This window comes from Micropterus dolomieu, linkage group LG17 (assembly GCF_021292245.1).
Source record: "Micropterus dolomieu isolate WLL.071019.BEF.003 ecotype Adirondacks linkage group LG17, ASM2129224v1, whole genome shotgun sequence".
Lineage (NCBI taxonomy): Eukaryota > Metazoa > Chordata > Actinopteri > Centrarchiformes > Centrarchidae > Micropterus > Micropterus dolomieu.
The window spans coordinates 1,616,104-1,635,921 of NC_060166.1; the positions used below are offsets into that span (position 1 = coordinate 1,616,104).

At 43.2% G+C, this 19,818-nt stretch overlaps 1 protein-coding gene and 1 long non-coding RNA gene across 2 annotated transcripts in view; one reads left to right on the plus strand and one right to left on the minus strand.

Moving 5' to 3' along the window:
* adamts17 (ADAM metallopeptidase with thrombospondin type 1 motif, 17) overlaps nucleotides 1–19,818 on the plus strand; it is a 236,219-nt gene that overhangs the window by 120,891 nt on the left and 95,510 nt on the right. The window contains exon 10 of the mRNA XM_046074026.1: nucleotides 14,262–14,412. Coding sequence (XP_045929982.1) covers nucleotides 14,262–14,412 — 151 coding nt within the window. The remainder of the gene's footprint in view (nucleotides 1–14,261; nucleotides 14,413–19,818) is intronic.
* LOC123985953 lies at nucleotides 2,271–2,813 on the minus strand. Its single transcript, XR_006828777.1, has 3 exons — nucleotides 2,774–2,813; nucleotides 2,594–2,652; nucleotides 2,271–2,494 (listed from the first exon to the last, which is right to left on the minus strand). It is a non-coding gene; the product is annotated as an uncharacterized LOC123985953 (long non-coding RNA).

The following is a 19,818-nucleotide window of genomic DNA, read 5'->3' on the forward strand; positions in this document are numbered from 1 at the left end:
CTGCTGTTCTTACCAGCATAGAAAACAGTGACACTGACACAGCGTCTGAGTCTAAGCTAGAGCATCCTCCAGAGTTGCCAGAGCCGCTCACAGCCTTGTACGACCCCACGCTCAGACAGCACACACATGGGGACATCAAATGTGAGGAAGCCTATCTCAACATGAGAAGGAACATCCACCCAGATCAGTGTGAGAGACTTGAGACTATCACAAAACTGCAGGCAAAGTCCCAAGACTGGCACACTCATAGGGCAGGCAGGATTACCAGCACAACATTTTATACTGTATGTAAAGGTGACCATCTGCACAAAACCACCCTGGACAAAATCATGCGCTACAATGACACCAACATACAGGTTCCAGCAGCTGTATGGGGAAGAGACAAAGAGGAAATTGCTAGGGAGTGTTACACCAAAGAGCTCAACAAAACCCATCAAAATGTAACGGTTAGTCCATGTGGTTTTGTGATTCGACCTGATGAACCGCACCTAGGCGCATCTCCAGATGGGAAAGTTGTGTGTTCCTGCTGTGGGGAAGGGGTCTTGGAAATCAAATGCCCATATAAATACAGGGAAGGCCTACAGGGTGTGACAGTCACTAAGGATTTCTGCCTTGACAAAACATTCCAACTAAAGAAGACACACCAGTACTACCACCAGGTTCAACTGCACATGTTTGCCTGCAATGTCCAGTACTGTGATTTTGTGGTGTGGACAACTCAGGAGCTGGTTGTAAATCGCATCCCAAGAGATGAAGAGCAGAAGGATTTACCTAAAGCGAAGCAATGTTTTGTATCTTTCATTCTGCCAGAACTTCTAACCCGCAGCCAAGATCCTGCCCTTCAACCACCAGTGTTTTGTAACACCTGTGAAAAGCCAGAGTTTGGTAAAATGATTGAGTGTACTATGTGCAAAAACTTCTTTCATTATAGTTGTGCACAAGTTAAGAGGAGGCTACAGAACTGGCACTGCAGTTGCTGTAGATAAATACACCTGACTCACCTGTGTCTATCTTCACGGTTAGCCATGAAGAGATATATGCTTCTATTTCAGCAGGGAATAAGTACTATTTTACAGCTACATGTTAGTGAACTGGGCTAAAATACAAAAACAGTTAAACCTTCAATGTGGTGGATAAGGTATTGGGTATGGAAATGTATGTATGTAATGGCATAAGAGATATTTTAAAGTATGATTCCTGTAAATTAAGAATGAGATAACAGTACAATGTAGTATTAAGATGTAAATATTTTTTAGAAATAAATTCTGAACACTGCAAATTAATTATAAAACTTCTGTATTTAATTATTCTTTCTTACCAGGTTCTTAAAAATTCCACTCACAATTAACAACAATGTATATACAATCACAGATGATTCACAATTAATCAACAGTTTAGAAAAAAAACAATTCTCAATTGAATTAGAGTGAAAAGCATATAAATCATCAGTACATTGTTGTACACACAACACTGATATTTCATACACGACATACTCTCTCTTTTCTGGGTACCACAGATTTACACAAATTGGTAAGAGCACCACACACAATCACCATGTCATCCAAAAGGCTAACTTGGGAAATAGGAATAACAGAATGCAAAATTTTGAAACTCTTCCATCTGCTTATAACTCTCTCTACATGTATTCTCACACGTGACAGTTGTCTGGATGAATCTACTTCACAAGCAGGTAACTGACTCTTTCCTTTGGTAAAATTTGGTATACGCAAAGTGGCACCATAAGCAGCAAGTTCATCCCTGATCAAAAACCCCCTGTGTTATCTGCTTATCTGACACTCTCCCACCCCAGCCCGTGGACAGAAATGAAACTGCCCCAGCAGGGGTTATTCCCACCAGGTACTTAACAGTGTTGTGATGCTTGTAATTGGACCAGGTTTGAGTACTGGCAGTCAAGTTAGTAGGTCTCTCTATGATTATCTCTGTACAGTCAATTATACACCTGCATCTCTTGAAATGTCGCCTGAAACTTTTGGGCATATTTTTAAGGACAGCACCTTTACTTGGCCATTTAATAATGGATTTCAAGATGTTTGCCATTACAGGCAACCAGGACCTTAGAATGTTTGACACTGTGCTTTCAGAAACTTTGAACCTATATGCAATATCTCTGTTACTGAGCCCCAATCTCAGTTTCATAAGAACGACTAATAAATGAGCATGAGACTTTCAGTTCGCTTCTGCACACTGTCTTTAATTTTTGACATTAACCAACCGAAGATGACTAAAGTTAACCCAGTCAGAAACAGAAAGTGTGCAGCATTGTTTTTGATCGTGGAGAATGAGAAGCGTGATTTCTGAAGCTCCTCTTTCAGTCTTTCATTCTCCTCTTTAAGTTGGTAAAAGTCTTTTCTTAAGTTGACATATTCAGTGTTGAGTTGTTCATACTTCTCACTGAGACTGTTGTATGCTGCTTCAGGGACCATAGCCTCAGCTTCTTCCACTGCTTCCTCTGGTGTCACTGGATCATCATTAGCTGGAAGACATTTGTGAAAGACAAATGACAAAGCAGTTTGATAAATGTATGTATGACAAAAACATTGTACTGTGCATAAAACATTTTGAATGTTCTTACCATGGCAAGAAGCCTGTTGCTCCACTGTTGAACATTCCCGTTTCCTCTTTCTTTCCAGCCTTAGAAAAGCAGAACAAAACAGAGAAGACAGAGATTTTAGTGAGGAAGACTGCACACACATGAGTTACAGCCTATGGTAACACTCACCTAGCCACATTAAGAAAACTCAATTTCACCTACCTCTCCAGCTTTTCCACAGGCCTGTCATTCTGCCGTTTATAGTAAAACACAGACGGGACGAAGTCAGGGCTGTCTTCATCCATAGAAGCGCCTCCTACAAAATAAGAAGAAGTAATTAAAGCTAGTGTCAGCCTACCTTATTATGTAGTTAGCTAGCTAAGGTTATCCTTTTCGTTGGCTACTAACTGTGGTGAAAGTTAGCAAATCCAACTACTTGAACATAATACCTGTACATGACACGGGCCTTCTCACTGTACTTTCTACAATTGCAAACCTGCAACGGTTGAAAGGCAGACGACACCAACAGTGTACGTTTATGTTAACGTTATCTAACGTTAACAGTTAGCTAACTGCTAATTAGTTGTACTTCGAACAAAGTTTGCTAACTATGACCTCAAAAAGTCAGCATCACGACAGAAATAACTATACTTGTTAACGTTACAATTTCTATTTAAGTGGGCATTTAGCATTATGAGAAATATGTAGATAACGTTACTTTATCAACGAAAGACACTAGTTTATTTACCTTAACTTACCTGATATGAAGTGTGCGCTGCATACGCGAGCATTTTTGATGATCGTTTCTGTCCAGTCCGCTCGTTTTATTGCGTTTAACCACAGCTGTCTTCGGGTTTTTTTATGGCAGTGGCAGCAGGTATGCGATAAAATTTCAAATTGCCTGTACTCCGTCGATTCTGACAACACAACAAGATGACATTTTAAGCTCCTTGTGTAGCCGACCCTGTGCTGGTTTGTATTGGCCGTCTCCGGTTGTCCGTTTGTTTTGCCTCCAGCTAACGCTGTGACGTACCTCTGACGTCGGCTAAAAAAGGGCCTATATATATAGTAGTGTTAATGATAATAATCGTAATGTTAATGATTATAATAACAATAATAACAATAGGACTAGTAACAATAGTTATAGCAGAGGGTGTCCAGCAGGAACACGGGGGCAGCAAGTGACTCGCAACCACAGATCCAGACTCCACAGGTCCAGAGCCAGAAACACCTGCAGGAAGTGATAGGAGGAGAGAGGTGAAGGACGAGAAAGCACAAGACTACCGGAAAGGGGAGAAGTTGTGTTAGTAACATGCATTAATGGGATGAGGTTGCGTAGAGAGGGAGAGAAAGTAGAGGAGAGAGGACCTCAGTGCATCATGGGAAATCCCCCGGCAGTCTAGGCCTATAGCAGCATAACTAAGGGATGGTTCAGGACTCACCTGAGCCAGCCCTAACTATAAGTCTTAAGCCCACTCTTAAATATGGAAATGGTATCTGACTCCTGAACCCAAACTGGAACCTGGTTCCACAGAAGAGGAGCTTGATAGCTGAACGCTCTGGCTCCCATTCTACTTTTGGAGACTCAAGTAACCCTGCATTCTGGGAGCGCAGTGCTCTGGTGGGGTAGTAAGGTACTATGAGCTCTATAAGATAAGATGGTACCTGACCATTAAGAGCTTTGTAGGTAAGAAGAATGATTTTAAATTCTATTCTGGATTTTACAGGAAGCCAATGCAAAGAAGCTAAAACAGGAGAAATGTGATCTCTTTTCCTGGTTCCTGTCAGAACACATGCTGCAGCATTCTGAATCAGCTGAAGCGTCTTAATGGACTTTCTCGAGCAGCTTGATAATAAGGAATTGCAGTAATCCAGCCTAGAAGTAACAAATGCATGAACTAGTTTTTCTGCATCATTTTTAGACAGGATATTCCTGATTTTTGCAATATTACGTAGGTGAAAAAAGGCAGTCCTTGAAATTTGCTTAATGTGAGACTTAAATGACATGTCCTGATCAAAGCTAACTCCAAGATTCCTCACAGTGGTGCTGGAGGCCAGGGCAATGCCATCAAGGGAAACTATATCTTTAGATAATGCGTCACGTAGGTGCTTGGGTCCCAGAACAATAACTTCAGTTTTATCTGAGTTTAACATTAGAAAATTACAGGTCATCCAAGTTTTAACATCCTGAAGGCACATTTGAAGTTTAGCTAACTGATGAGTTTCATCTGGCTTGATCGATAGATATAACTGAGTATCATCTGCATAACAATGAAAGTTTATGGAATATTTCCTGATAATATTGCCTAAGGGAAGCATATAGAAAGTGAAGAGGATTGGTCCGAGCACAGATCCTTGTGGAACTCCATGAGGACTCCTCGTTAACATGTACAAACTGAAGTCGATCTGATAAATAGGACTTAAACCAGCTTACAGCGGTTCCTTTAATGCCATTAAAATGTTCCAGCCTCTGTAATATGTGCTATGATCTAATAAAACCAGTACAGAGACAAGTCCTTTGTCTGATGCAATTAGGAGGTCATCAGTAATTTTCATCAGTGCTGTCTCTGTGCTATGATGAACTCTAATTCCTGACTGAAAATTCTCAAATAAACTATTGCTATGTAGAAAGTCACACAGCTGTTTGGCAACTGCTTTCTCAAGGATCTTAGAGAGAAATGGAAGGTTAGATATAGGTCTATAGTTGGCTAAAACATCTGGGATTTTTCAGAAGAGGTTTAATTACAGCTACTTTAAAGTACTGTGGTACATAGCCTGTTGATAAAGATAGATTGATCATATCTAGTAGAAAAGTGCTGACTAAGGGTAAAACCTCTTTAAGTAGCCTAGTCGGGATGGGGTCTAAGAGGCAGGCTGATGGTTTAGATGAAGAAATTATTGAAGTTAGTTGGTAAAGATTGAGGGAAGCAAAGCAGTCTAAAGATATATCTGGTTTTACAGCTTTTCCTGGGTTCCTGAGTTTAGAGATAAGTTGGTGCCAGTTGAGGGCAGATCTTGGTGAATTTTGTTTCTAATAGTTAGAATTTTATCATTAAAGAAGCTCATGAAATCGTAACTACTGAGATCTATGGGAATACTTGGCTCAATAGAGCTGTGACTCTTTGTCAGCCTGGCTACAGTGCTGAAAAGAAACGTGGGGTTGTTCCTATTTTCCTCTATTGATGACGAGTAGTACGCTGCTCTGGCATTACGGAGGGCGTTCCTATAAGTTTTAAGACTATCTTGCCAAATTAAACGAGAATTTTCCAGTTTGGTGGAACGCCAATTCCTCTCAAGTTTCCGCGATATTTGCTTTAATTTGCGAGTTTGAGCAAATTAATACCATGGAGCTAACCGTCTTTCTTTTAGTATTTTCTTTTTTAGAGGGGCTACAGAGTTGAGTGTCATTCGCAGCAAGCCTGCAGCACTATCAACAAGATGATCGATTTGGGAGGGACTGAAATTAGCATAGGAGTCCTCCGTTACTTTTTGACTTGATAATGAATTTAGAGCTGATGGAATCGCATCCTTAAATTTAGCTACAGCACTATCAGACAGACATCTTGTATATAAATTTTTGCCCAATGGCGTGTAAGTTATCAAACAGTGGTCGGATAAAGGGGAAGTGTGATGGTGGAAGAAGGATGTCGTCTGGCTGGTCTGAGAGGGTGTACAGAAGACCGGGCAGAGAGACTCGGTGTGGGGGTTCCATCTCGGAAGTGTTTTCACCCAAGCTTATTTCAAGCCCCCAAAAGTGTCAGATTAAGGTCGGGTTCGAGTTCCTCGAGCTTGGGTTACAGCGGAGGAACGGACTTGGAATGAAAGAGCGTTTGTGCTGAAATGAGGTCCTGAGAGGAGAATGACCGATGAAAGGTGACGTGATGCTTTGAAACGATTTGGGCAGTTGGGTATGTTGAGAGCTTTGTAGCTTTGGCAATTTTGCTGTTATACGTTCATGCCAATAAAGCTGATTGAATTGAATTGGGCAGATGCTGTAGAGGATGGCTTCTTGTGACACTTCAAAGAGGTTTCTTAGCTGCGGAGGTGGTAGAATGATGTGGCTGAAATGGTAAGACTGGTATGGGATGAATATATGATCCTGTGGCCCGGTGTCTGGAATTGAATAAAAGATGAGACGGTGGTTTACTAATGGTGCTGTGGTGGCAGGAGTGTGAGCTGCCCTGAGGATGAACCAATGTATAGCGATATTCGTGAGTCTGCAAAGGAGTGAGGTTTTGACAGAGGAACGGGATGGATCTTGTGGAATCTCTCTGACTGTAGTGTTATCTGGGTGGATGAATGTGGACTCACTAGGCCCTTAAGACCCCCAAAGATGGCAGCTGTGACAACAAGGTAAGTTAGTGAGTGCTGACGAAGGAAGTTGGACTTGTGTAGAAGTCTTAACTCTAATGAGATTGTAGCATGGGTGAGGAGTGTCTGGAAGGACTGCAACACTGAAATGATTATACCGAGGTGCAGTGCTGGTCGGTCTGCTGGTGTGATTGAATAGTGCTGCTACGCAAAAGGAGCAGACATGCAGAGCCTGCAGTGCGAGATTGCTTGATGAAGACTGGCCTGCCCTGTTTGTCAATTCCCTTTAGCGTGGGAACATTAACAGAAGGACGTCAGTCTGCGGGCCTATGATGTGAGATGGGGGCGTGGCAGGTGAGAAACGGTGAACGCTGGAGTTTTTCGTGAGGAAAAAGGGGGCCTGAGTGGGGTAGTGGAGCGCTGACTATGCATGCTGAGGCTGGGTGAGGGGCTCCAATGACCTGCAGAGAGGGATGTACGAGCTGAATAGATGCGACTGCAGAATTAAGAGTTGAGAGTGCTCCAGTATGTACCCAGGTTAAATTGCTGGGTATGGCCAGCTGCCTGATTGGTGAAATTGAAAAAAGATTGTTGCGAATAAGTGGTATGCTTAGGATGACCGGCAGCTGACACCCTGAATGGTTTGATCAGAGATGTCAAGTCTGGCCGCTGTGAAGCTGTGCAGATGCGGCAAGATGCCTTGAATAATGTTCAGGGGATATGCCTAAAATGCAGATGATTCTGTTCCATGTTTATGGAACCAGAATCGAGTGACTGTTTCCTGTTTCTGTTAGAAAAGTAGGTGTTGTGGGGATGCCTTGTGGCGTACCTGGAGCCAATGCATTTGATTTGTGGCTCGTAGGAGCTGAGTTGAGGCGGCTGATCCGTTTACTTCTTCGAAGTGTGAATATAAGAGAGATGGAGGCACTAACAGATTGGCTGCCCGGAGGGTCAGGATTCACTGGTGGCCCGCCGTTAATTATCCACTTGACCAGCAACAGCGATAATATAGCAATTATTAGTAATTAATTAATTAATTGGCCATATGTTTTAGCGTTTGTGTGTATGTGTATGAGCCTTTTCGCACTAGGAGCGCACCCCTCCTGTGTAGCCAGCTACACATTATGATCCGCATGTTGTCATTGTGCTCATTAGAAAGACAGCAAAACACAGCTGTAACCATGGCAACAGCTTCCGTGTGCTCTTAATACGGATGAACACGTAGCGAAGATTGCCTAGTTAGATACCCGTTACATCGAGGAATGGGGTTAGACCACAAACTAGCGGTTTGGTGGTTTGCGTGAACGGGGTGGATGGAGTGAATGCCCGGCCTGAATTATTGTGCCACTCCGCCCCTGATCGGAGGTGCGGATAGTGATGTCAGACAGGGATGGTTGCAAGAATTATAGGCAGATGACATCTGGTAAATACTGTCACATCAAGAAAAGGCCGGAATTCCCACAATATTAAAGAGTTGCTTACATTGTAAGCCATTGTTGATGGCTTTTACTTCATTTGAGCCAAGTTGCTTTGAACTGGGTGCACGTAATCCTGTTCTGTGCGCGGTGATATACTGTCCGCCAAAGCATAATCATGACTTTATTAAGGACTTTTCTGATTTTATTGCTGTTGTAAGGACAAATTATGATAAGATTTTAATTGTTGGTGATTTTAATGTACACATCTGTTGCCCTTCAAAGGCTATAGTGAAAGAGTTTTTAGATTTGATTGATGGTTTTAATTTAACTCAACATGTTGCAGGATCCACACAAATACATGAGCATTTATTGGATCTTGTACTGTCCTATGGGCTGCCTATTGATAATGTATTAGTGTCTGATGCTATTTTTTTGGATCATTGTCCTGTCATGTTTGATTTTGTTTTATACGATTTAGTAAAACCACCCGGTCCCGTGCGTCATGGCCGCACTCTTGAGCCCGACACCTCCTCGTGTTTTTCTTCTTTTTTTGCTGCTCATGTGCAAGCAAACAGCAGCTCCGCTACCTCAGACACAGAGCAACTAACAAATGTTTTTCTGTCCACCTGTTCTGGGGTCCTGGACACTATAGCTCTAATAAGAGCCATGCACCCTAGACCAAAGCCTGAGCCATGGCACTGTGAAGCCACGCGCGCAGCCAGGCGAGAGTGTAGAAGGGCAGAGCGCCGGTGGAAAAAGGATGGGCTTACAGGACAGCTGGAGAACCTATCAAAAAATTGTTAAAGCTAAACAAACACAATGTTTTTCAGAAATAGTTTCTCAAAATGCCAACAATCCACGTGTTCTTTTTAAAACCATTGGGTCTGTGTTGAACCTTCCACAATCCACCTCTATTGAATTTTCACCTGATACTTGTGAGAAATTTTTTGACTAAAGTTTAAAATATCAGAGCCAATATATTGCCCCCCTTTTTAAACTTCTCCTTAAACATGCACTGCTCAGCTATTTTTTGTCAGTTTGAGCCAGTTTCACTGCCATCTCTTACAAAGATCATCAGTCAGATTAAACCCTCCACATCCCCCACGGACCCTGTCCCTCCACACCTTTTTAAGGATTTGTGGGAAAGGATTGGCTCTCATGTTGAGGAAATTATAAATAGTAGCTGTCTTCTGGAGTTGTGCCTGCATTTTGTAAAAAAAAGCAGTGATTGAGCCACTGATTAAGAAAGCTGGACTTGACTCAACAAATTTTTCAAATTATAGCGACACATTTGACCGCACAATTCTTCGCATGGAAAACTGTGTGGGAGTCAGGGGGACTGCCCTAAAATGTTTCCAGTCATATCTTTAAGGGAGATGCTTCTTTGTTAAAATGGGGGACCCTACCTCATCAGCCTCTTAACTGTGGGGTCCCCCAGGGATCAATTCTTGGTCCTATTCTTTTTGTACTGTACCTCCTTCCACTTGGAATAATTTTTAAAAAGCATGGCATCTCCTATCATCTTTATGCTGATGATGGTCACATTTATATGCCAATCAGAAAGCATGAAGGCAGCCCCCTGACACCCCTACTTGACTGTTTAAATGACGTCAAAGCGTGGTTAGCCCAAAATTTCTTAAAACTAAATGAGAGTAAAACAGATCATGCAGTTTGGCCCCACTAGCTCCATGACTCCATGATTGGGCCCCCTCAATGACTTTGTGCATCCTGTTGTAATTAACCTTGGGGTCAAAATACTTAAACCTGACAAACAAACAAATGCGGTTGTGAAATCTAGTTTTTATCATCTTCGCCTTTTAGCCAAAGTTAAACCGTTTTTGTCTTTTAACAGTTTTGAACAAGCTACACATGCTTTTATTTCTTCTCGTTTAGACTACTGTAATGCACTTTATATCGGTATAAATCACAACGCACTTTCACGCTTACAGTTAGTCCAAAATTCTGCAGCACGTCTTTTAACAGGAACCATATAACTCCAATTCTTGCCTCATTGCACTGGCTTCCTGTTCGTTTTAGGATTGATTTTAAGATTTTATTGTTTGTTTTTAAAGCTGTGAATGGACTGGCCCCAACATATATCTCGGATCTCATCCAAATTTATACGCCAGTGCGGTCACTGAGGTCAGGGGGCCAGCTCCAGCTTGCGGTCCCCAAGACAAGACTCGGGGGGACAGGGGCCTTTTCTTCGGTTGGACCTAAACTCTGGAACGCTCTGCCCCTCCATGTCCAAACAGCCCCTACAGATGAGTGTTTTAAGTCTCGTCTAAAGACACATTTTTATTCTTTGGCTTTTAACTCCGCGTGAGTTGTGTGGTCCTCTGATATCTTTTATTGTTTTACTGTATTTTAGCATTTAAACCTGATGCTCTTATTTTGCTTTTACAAAATTTTGTATTAATTGTTTTGTATGTTTGAGTCTTCTGTGCAGCACCTTGGTAACTTTGTGTTTGTAAAATGTGCTATAGAAATAAAGTGGATTGGATATTATTACATATACAGACAGACCAGTTGGAAATGAAGAAGAAAGCTGAGGATCGCAGACTCGCATATTGAGGCCCATTGAGTTGTGAGTGGCTCTTGAATTGATGCGTTGGCTGCTTGGAGAGAGAGAGGAACAGAAGCCATTTTGCTGTAAACGGCGGAAGGAAGGGTAGAGGAAGGGATGATGGGATAAAAGGATGTGTGTGCACGGGAGGTGAGTGCAACCTGTGAACAAAGGGATGAAAAGAAGGCAGAGATTGCCTGAGAGACAGCTGCCATTGTTGACTGTAGGGATGATCTTGAGGGGCTGGAGTCACTGGACAAAACACTTCAACTCCAGAAAGCTGCCGTGTTCGCTATATAAGATTCCATAGTATGAGATGTGGTCACTGAACTGGGGTTGATTATCTTCCACTGATTCACTTCAGCTCGGCATTCAACACCATCATCCCGGACATCCTCAGCACCAAAATCACCCAGCTCACTGTGCCAGCCTCCACCTGTCAGTGGATTGCAAACTTCCTGACTGACAGGAGTCAGCAGATGAGGCTGGGTAAGATCACAACCTGCACCTGGACTATTAGCACTGGCGCCCCCCAGGGTTGCATGCTCTCCCCCCTGCTACTCTCCCTCTACACCAACGACTGCACCTCAGGTGACCCATCTGTCAAATCCTGAAGTTCACTGACGACACAACGGTTATCGGCCTCATCCGGGGCGGTGATAAGTCGGCCTAGAGACGCGAGGTTGATCAGCTGACTCTCTGGTGCGGTCAGAACAACCTGGAGCTTAAAACGCTCAAAACTGTGGAGATGACCGTGGACTTCAGGAGGAGCCCCCCCCCCCCACTCTACCCCCGTGTCTGCTGTGGAATCCTTCAGGTTTCTGTGATCAACTATTTCCCAGGACCTAAAGCGGGAGCCCAACATTGACACCATCATCAAGAAGGCCGAGCAGAAGATGTACTTCCTGCACCAGCTCAGGAAGCTCAACCTGCATAAGGAGCTGCTGATCCACTTCTACAAAGCCATTATCCAGTCTGTCCTCTGCACTTCCATCATTGTCTATTTGGATCTGCCACAAAAAAAGGACAGGAGCAGACTACAACGGACAGTCAGGACTGCAGATAAAATCATTGGTGCCAACCTGCTCTCCATTCAGGACATTTCTGGAGTCGGGAAACAGGCAGGAATAATCACTGCAGATCCATCTCACCCTGGACACAACCTGTTCCAGCTTCTCCCCTCTGGTAGGTGCTACAGAGCACTGTACGCCAAAACCAACAGACTCAGGAACAGTTTCTTCCCACAAGCCATCACTCTGATTAACAGCTGACTCTGACTCACAGTTTCAGGAACAATTCTTGTGCAATAACCCAGTAATTCTGTCTCGGAAACTAACATACACTGGCAGAATAGCCAGGGGCAAATCGGGGTTCAGTATCTTGCCCAAGGACACTTCGGCACGCAACCAGGGGGAGCCAGGGATCGAACCGCCGACCTTCCGATTAACAGCCAACCCGCTCTACCTCCTGAGCCACAGCCGCCATATTTAAGTAAGCGCATCGTGACCATTGTACAATTCCGAGTCAATTCCTCATATGTGTACATATAATGTACCTGGCAAATAAAGCTGATTCTGATTCTGATTCCTCCAGCTGGCTGAAGGTCCAGCCTATGGGCTTAAAGGCCAGCAGCCGATTATATCATGCATAATGTGCCAGGCAGTTTTTTGAAGGAGAGCTGAACATGAGGACCTGGACTGCCTTCCAGTCAGTGATAATACATTGTGTGACTTGCTCTGACTCCAGACAGTACATGTGTTGTATTTGGCTCTAGAGAGGCACAGGGCCTCTGCCAGTGCCAGAGAAACCTTCTCTTTTCCCACACAGTAGGATCCACACACCACAAGTGTACATGTGTTCCATCCATCCATCCATCGTCAACCACTTATCCTGCGGTGTACATGTGTTGAGCGTCACCAATTCAAAGGATGTGCTGGCTTCAAAGTTGATGGCCTCTTGCTGTCTGGGGAAGGTATGCTCTGGGCTGCAGCAAGTGGTGTCCAGGTAGAGTGTCTGCACCTTGCAGCTGAGTAACTCAGGGTAGGTCTCCATTGAGGGACTGTCTGTCCATCGGGGAGGAAGAAGAGTAGCATAGCAGGTCTTGGACGATGGTTGGACTCCCTCCACAGTGACTTGGGTGTTCATGGGGAGTATGTGGACATATTGCTCTTCACCAGGTTCCCTGTAATTCTGTTACAATAGACTGGAAGTGTTGAATTCTTGGTCATCCCTCTGTAGTGGTCTGAGTGGAATTGTGTGAGTGAGATTGTGTAAGGAAGTAGGAAGTGATGCCCTGAATCACAACGTACTGAAATGATATATAATGATATCTATGATAAACTTATTGCCTTATATCTTCTTGTAGAAGTGACAGTGTGGTGACACTACTTCTCCCTCCGTGTTCCCTCTGTTCCATCTTCTTCCTCTATCTTCTGGATCTACCTTTCCCTGCTTCTCCCTGAGCATCCACCAGATTAGTATTATTAGTCACTGTGCCCTGTGAGGCATCAGTTGTCAGCCTTACTTTTTCTTTGCTTGTGTATCCTGTCTGACTTAACTGGGAATAACCATCGACTATGAAAGAAGTGGACACAGTCATTGTGATGACACACATTGATTTATGGACTACCATTTTTAAACAAGGGCACCGGACGTAACGAAGGCACAGACGCTTGGTAAGCAAGGTGCATCTGAAATTTAGGTTAACTGGGATGTTAATTTTGGCTAGCAAAAAACAGGCTTAAAACAAAATGTACTTAATGGAAAAATGAAAAGCTGACTCCTAATCAGCTTTTTCCATGGTGTGGGTTAAATTTGAACGGTATAGTGGATATGAGGCGTCTCTTTCCTGATTGACAAGTCACCAATGTAGCGACTTGTCACTTCCAAAGTAGATTCGCCTTCAAGCAAACCCTGCTTTCTGGTCTGTTTTCCTCTAAATGGGAACATAATTTACTAAATGAACATCATGCTGTGTTGAAGACTTGAAACTAGCGACTGAAAGCATAAACTAAAGAGTTTACTGAGGTAATAAATCAAATAGGAAGTAGGCTCTTTTGACTTTAATTCTAATGGAATTGGACTTTTTTCAACCAGTGGCATCGCCCCCTGCTGGCCATGGAAACTGAATGCAGCTTTAAGGCACCACCGCATTGTGTTTTCAGACATGGAGATTCCCACTTGGCCAAACAGCGTGAGCTAGTGTACACGACGGAGCTTCGGGCTCATTATGTTCAATGTCATGGTGCTAGCACCGACAAGTGGCAAAGAGGCATGATGACAAATGGAGGAATAACATTAAAAGTGGGACAGATCTTTTGAATTCACATTTAACAATGAAAAGAAAGCTAATTTTAGTAACAGTTTACTGGTAAGCACACAGTATGAATCCTTCTCTTTTATGTCTTTCAAACAGGTCCAAAGCCAGTGCCTGCCTGCTGCACACAGACCCCAGGAGCCGTTACCAGGTCCGGCTTCCCCCCAAGCTGCCAGGCATGCACTACAGTGTAGATGAACAATGTCAGATCCTGTTTGGAACCAATGCTACTTTCTGCAATGATATGGAGGTACAGAACACTTAACATATTTACTGTATAACATGAACTAAAACCAGGAGATCCATTGATATTTAGAATGCATTAGAGTTACTCCAAAAAATTACAGGTGCATATTTTGAATTATTGAAATACATTCAAAGGAAAAATTGGAGAAGGAATACTAAAAATATCTCTGTCAAAAGTTAAGACGAATCTAGTCAAGATATCAAGTTCATAACCATGTGTGACCTTTGACATCTTCCCAGTGGATGCTGTAAGCAGTTTTGGTCTGGTGTTCACAGACAGCTACTGTTTTTTTTCCAGTTTTTGTTCAGTCTCTTGTCCAGAGTTGTTGGTGGGGCAGCTGTGGCTTAGAGGTAGAGCAGGTTGTCCACTAATCACCAAGCTTGCAGGTCGAAGTAGGCCTTGGGGAAGATACTGAAACCAAAGTTTTCCGTGTGTGAATCAACATTTTTTTCTTTCTATTGAGTAGTTGACACCTTGCATGGCAGCCTCTGCCATCAGTGAATGGGTTAATGTTGACATGTGGTCGGAAGACTAGAAAGGCGCTACAGAAATGCAGTCCATTTACAATTATTTTACTGAAGTAGCCTTCCCCACAGCTGTCACATGTGATATCATAATGAAGTCATTATGGCCCTTGCAAAATTACTTCACATGTAGTGAATAAGTTTATAACCGCCACGTAAATTTGTTTTTAAATATAGTGTCTGACATTCCTGCGCTGGAAAAGTTTGGGATGCTCCGGATTAAAATTAAACAGAGTTTAGAGGAAGGTTTAAAAAGAAAGCATTTGGACAACTAGGGCAATCGCGGATAACCATTAGTGTAGCTCAGCCACCTTGAGGGGAACCAGTGCTGATGGTCCTGGAATCAGAGAGATGTTTTCCCAGCTTCACGTGCTGCTTCCTGTCTGTCAGGAAGTCTGTGATCCACCTGCAGGTGGAGTCAGACAGGCTCAGCTGGGAGAGCTTGTCCTGCAGCAGGGCCAGGATGATGGTGTTGAAAGCAGAGCTGAAATCCACAAACAGGATCCTGGCGTAGGTTCCTGGGGAGTCCAGGTGCAGGAGGATGTAGTGAAGGGCCATGTTTACTGAGTCGTGTACAGACCTGTTTGCTCTGTAGGCAAACTGCAGGGGGTCCAGGAGTGGGTCAGTGATGGATTTTAGGTGGGACAACACAAGCTCAAAAGACTTCATAACCACAGAGGGTCAGGGTGATGGGTCTGAAGTCGTTTAGTCCTGTGGTCCTTGGTTTTCTGGGGACAGGGATGATGGTGGAGGCCTTGAAGCAGGCTGATCAGCACAGTGCTTCATGGTGGATGGGGAGACAGAGTCCGGCCCCGCTGCATTGCGGGGTTTCTGCCTCCTGAATAGACTGTTGACTTCCCTCTCTGTGATGTAGAGAGGAAGAGAGGGGGTGTGGCTGGCCAGCTCTGAGGAGGGGGGGTGTGGGGGGTGGACTGGGGCTGAAGCTGAGCGGAGGAGTCATGGGGGATGGTGTCCGATTGACCCTCAAAGCAGCAGAACTGGTTCAGCTCATTTGCCAGGCGAGAGTTGTTTATTGAGTGGGGGGTTTGGGTTTGTAGTTTGTGATCTGTCTGAACCCCCTCCAGACAGAAGTGGCGTCATTTGCAGAGAACTGGTCCTTTAGCCTCTCTGCATACAGTCGTTTAGCTTCTTCTCGCACCTCCTTGCTAAACCTGTACTTTAACGCCCTGTACCTGGCCCTGTCACCACTCCTAAATGCCTGCTCCTTGCCTGAGTTTAGCTGTGAACCAGGGTTTGTCATTGTTATAACTCACCCTGGTCCATGTTGGTATGCAGCTGTCCTCACAGAAGCTGATGTAGGACGTCACAGCATCAGTGAACTCATCCAGATTGTTGGTAGCAGTCCTGAAAACATCCCAGTCCAAACAAGCCTGAATGAGCTATGTGATGTTAGCTAGCTAAGCCCACCCTGTGATTTCATTACCACTACATCATTGTCTATGAAGATTCTCAGTCATCCAAGTCATAGTTATCCAACGAAGATTAAACAGCCACAAGATCCAAGAAGAACAAAACTACAGGGGATGAAGTGAAGAAGGTCAAACGCAACAACATTGTGATTCCATACGTGTCTGGAGTATCAGAGAAACTCGGGAGGATTTTCAACAAACACAACATCCCTGTCTTTTTTTAAGCCCAAGAACACACTAAGACAGATGCTGGTACACCCCAAAGACCGCACACCCAAACACAAGAAAAGCAATCTAGTGTATGCGGTCCAGTGCAGTGAGGAATGCACAGACCTGTATATTGGGGAGACTAAACAACCACTACACAAACGCATGGCTCAACACAGAAGGGCCAACTCCTCAGGTCAAGACTCTGCAGTCTACTTACATCTGAAGGACACTCGTTTGAGGACCACCAGGTGCACATTTTAGACAGAGAAGATGGATGGTTTGAAAGAGGTGTCAAGGAAGCCATCTACACCAGGGTTGAGAAGCTGTCATTGAACAGGGGAGGGGGTCTACGCCACCACTTATCCCCCACTTACAATGCTGTCCTTTCATCACTTCCCAGGAAACTCAACGTAACCTATTGACCTCAGGTGAAGATGCCAACAATGGTCGTTCAGACTTGGCCTCCGGTAGTCCTAACGACTGTAACGACTGTCGTTACAGCAACCCGGAACACTAATGAACCAGCAGTATCAACAATCCCGGCAAACGACCCCACTGAGGTTAAATAGCCGAGTTTCCCTACCAGTCAGTCAGAACTGAAGAAGTCCCTTGGATGAGGGACGAAATGTCTTCCAGTATCTTCAGCCAAGTCCAGTTGCCCTTGACTTTAACCTTCGTTGGACACTACATCATTTCATATTTTATGTAAATTGTTAGCTAACACTGGTGCTTAGGCATGTGTAGTGAAATTGAGGATTAGTTATTGTAGATACACATTTTGACATCAATATACTTGTTATTTCATTTTAAGTATTTTGTGAGTCTTTCTACAAAAAGCATGATATTTGTTTTCACTCTGGAATTCAAACGTTTTATTGTTGAAATGTTAAAATCCATGTTTGTTATTTCAAATGTATTCTTTTTTTTTTTTATGTAGCGCCAATTCATAACAAAAGTCATCTCATTGCACTTTTTATATAGAGCAGGTCTAGACAGTACCTACTCAATTTAATATTATTTACAGAGACCCATAAAATCCCCCAACAGTGTATGACAACTGCTCTGTTGAACGCAGATTACATTTCATTCACATTCAACATTAGATTAGATTAAACTTTATTGTCATTGCACAAGTCACTGGTACAAAGCAATGAAATGCAGATAGCATCTAAACAGAAGTGCTTAAGCAGTAATTACAACCCCAATTCCAATGAAGTTGGGACGTTGTGTAAAACGTAACTACAAACAGAATACAAGGATTTGCAAATCAGTTTCAATGTTCAATTGAATACACTACAAAGACAAGATATTTAATGTTCAAACTGATAAACTGTATTGTTTTTTGCAAATATTCACTCACTTTGAATTTGATGCCTGCAACACGTTCAAAAGCAGGGACAGGGGCATGTTTACCACTGTGTTATATCACCTTTCCTTTTAACAATACTCAATAAGCGTTTGGGAACTGAGGACACTAATTGTTGAAGCTTTGTAGGTGGAATTCTTTCCCATTCTTGCTTGATGTACAACTTCAGTTGCTCAACAGTCTCTGTTGTCGTATTTTGCGCCACACATTTTCAATGGGAGACAGGTCTGGACTGCAGGCAGGCCAGTCTAGTACCCCCACTCTTTCACCACGAAGCCATGCTGTTGTAACACATGCAGAATGTGGCTTGGCATTGTCTTGCTGAAATAAACAGGGGTGTCCCTGACAAAGATGTTGCTTGGATGGCAGCATATGTTGTTCCAATACCTGTATGTACCTTCCAGCATTAATGGTGCCTTCACAGATGTGCAAGTTACCCATGCCATGGGCACTAACACAATCCCATACCATCACAGATGCTGGCTTTTGAACTTTGCGCTGATAACAATCTGGATCGTCCTTTTCCTCTTTGGCCCGGAGGTGTAGTGTACAAACAGTGTGGATTCGTGCATTTTATATCAAATAAATTTGGACTACTCCAAATTCTTTCTCTTTCCCTGGGAAAAGAAAAGGAGGGGGTGAGATATCAACTCAACAGACGGCTGAAGAGACCCCAAAGGAAAAGGTGAAAGGTTCGCTTTCCCTGTTGTGCTGTTTCTGGGCAGTCTGACCATAAAACTGGCCACCTTTGATGCCGCAGCGAGATAACGCTTGGTGCCTGACTGTTAAAATGACAAAGAAACACTGACCAGAGATTAGCGTTCTCCTGAACAGCCTATCGGAGCCTTCTTAAGAGAGGGCAGAGAAACCTAAACTGCCCCCCCCCCCACACGTAACCATGGCAACTGACCTTCCTCTTTGTTTGATTACCTCACATCAAAGGATATTCTCCTTTTCACAGCCAGATGTAAATTTGGGAGGAACTCCAGGACACCCAGAAGACACTGCCTTGAACCCTTTGTGCACACAAAGGACTGTCTCAAAGCATTATCTTGTTTAATTAAATAATCTTTAAGTTACTCAACTAGGTCTCCCCACTCTATTTGAGTAGTTATGTTACCATGTTAGTGTTATTTGATGTTGAAAAAGAATCTAAATAAGTTTTCATCAAGGATCCCTGATCTTTATTCATTTTGTTGTAATCAATGCTTTGATCCCAACACTTTCTGACACTTCCTTTAGAAATGATGATAAAGAAATGTCATCCTATACCCGATTAATCTTACAGCTCGAATTTAATAATAAAATAACAAAATTGACTAAATAACTAAAGCTCCTGAGCAGAAGGTTGTTTTAGGGTGAATCAAAGCTATCGTCATGTAACCCGAGCTCCCCCAAGTGGACAAAATAAGTATTACATGCCATCGTCTGAAATGCCGTTTAATGTATAAATGTCACTCTGTATTTATCTTGTCCATAATCTGATGCCATTCATATATCTTGCTTATATTCTCTAAGAACGTGTAACAGCCTATATATCCAGAAAGCTAGTTAAGTTCCTTTCATCTGTGATTCCTATGAAATGCTAACCTTTTAAGGTCTAACTACTGACAATTGTTTTCCTTTTTATCAAGTGCTTAAAACTAAGAACGGTACAACCGCCCTAAGAACTTCAACCTGCCGCAGCGAAAGCTTTGTTCGTTTCAAGCCACATATGCGAAGTGCCGCGACCTCAGTTTTCCAGCAACTTTACTTGCGTTTTATTTTCTTTTGTTTTGTTAAAAATTATCAGTCCGTTAAGTTACACTAGATTAATTGAAGAACGACCAAGTTCTTCTTTTAGCTTCATTCATCGAGCTAATCCCATCGACGGCGGACC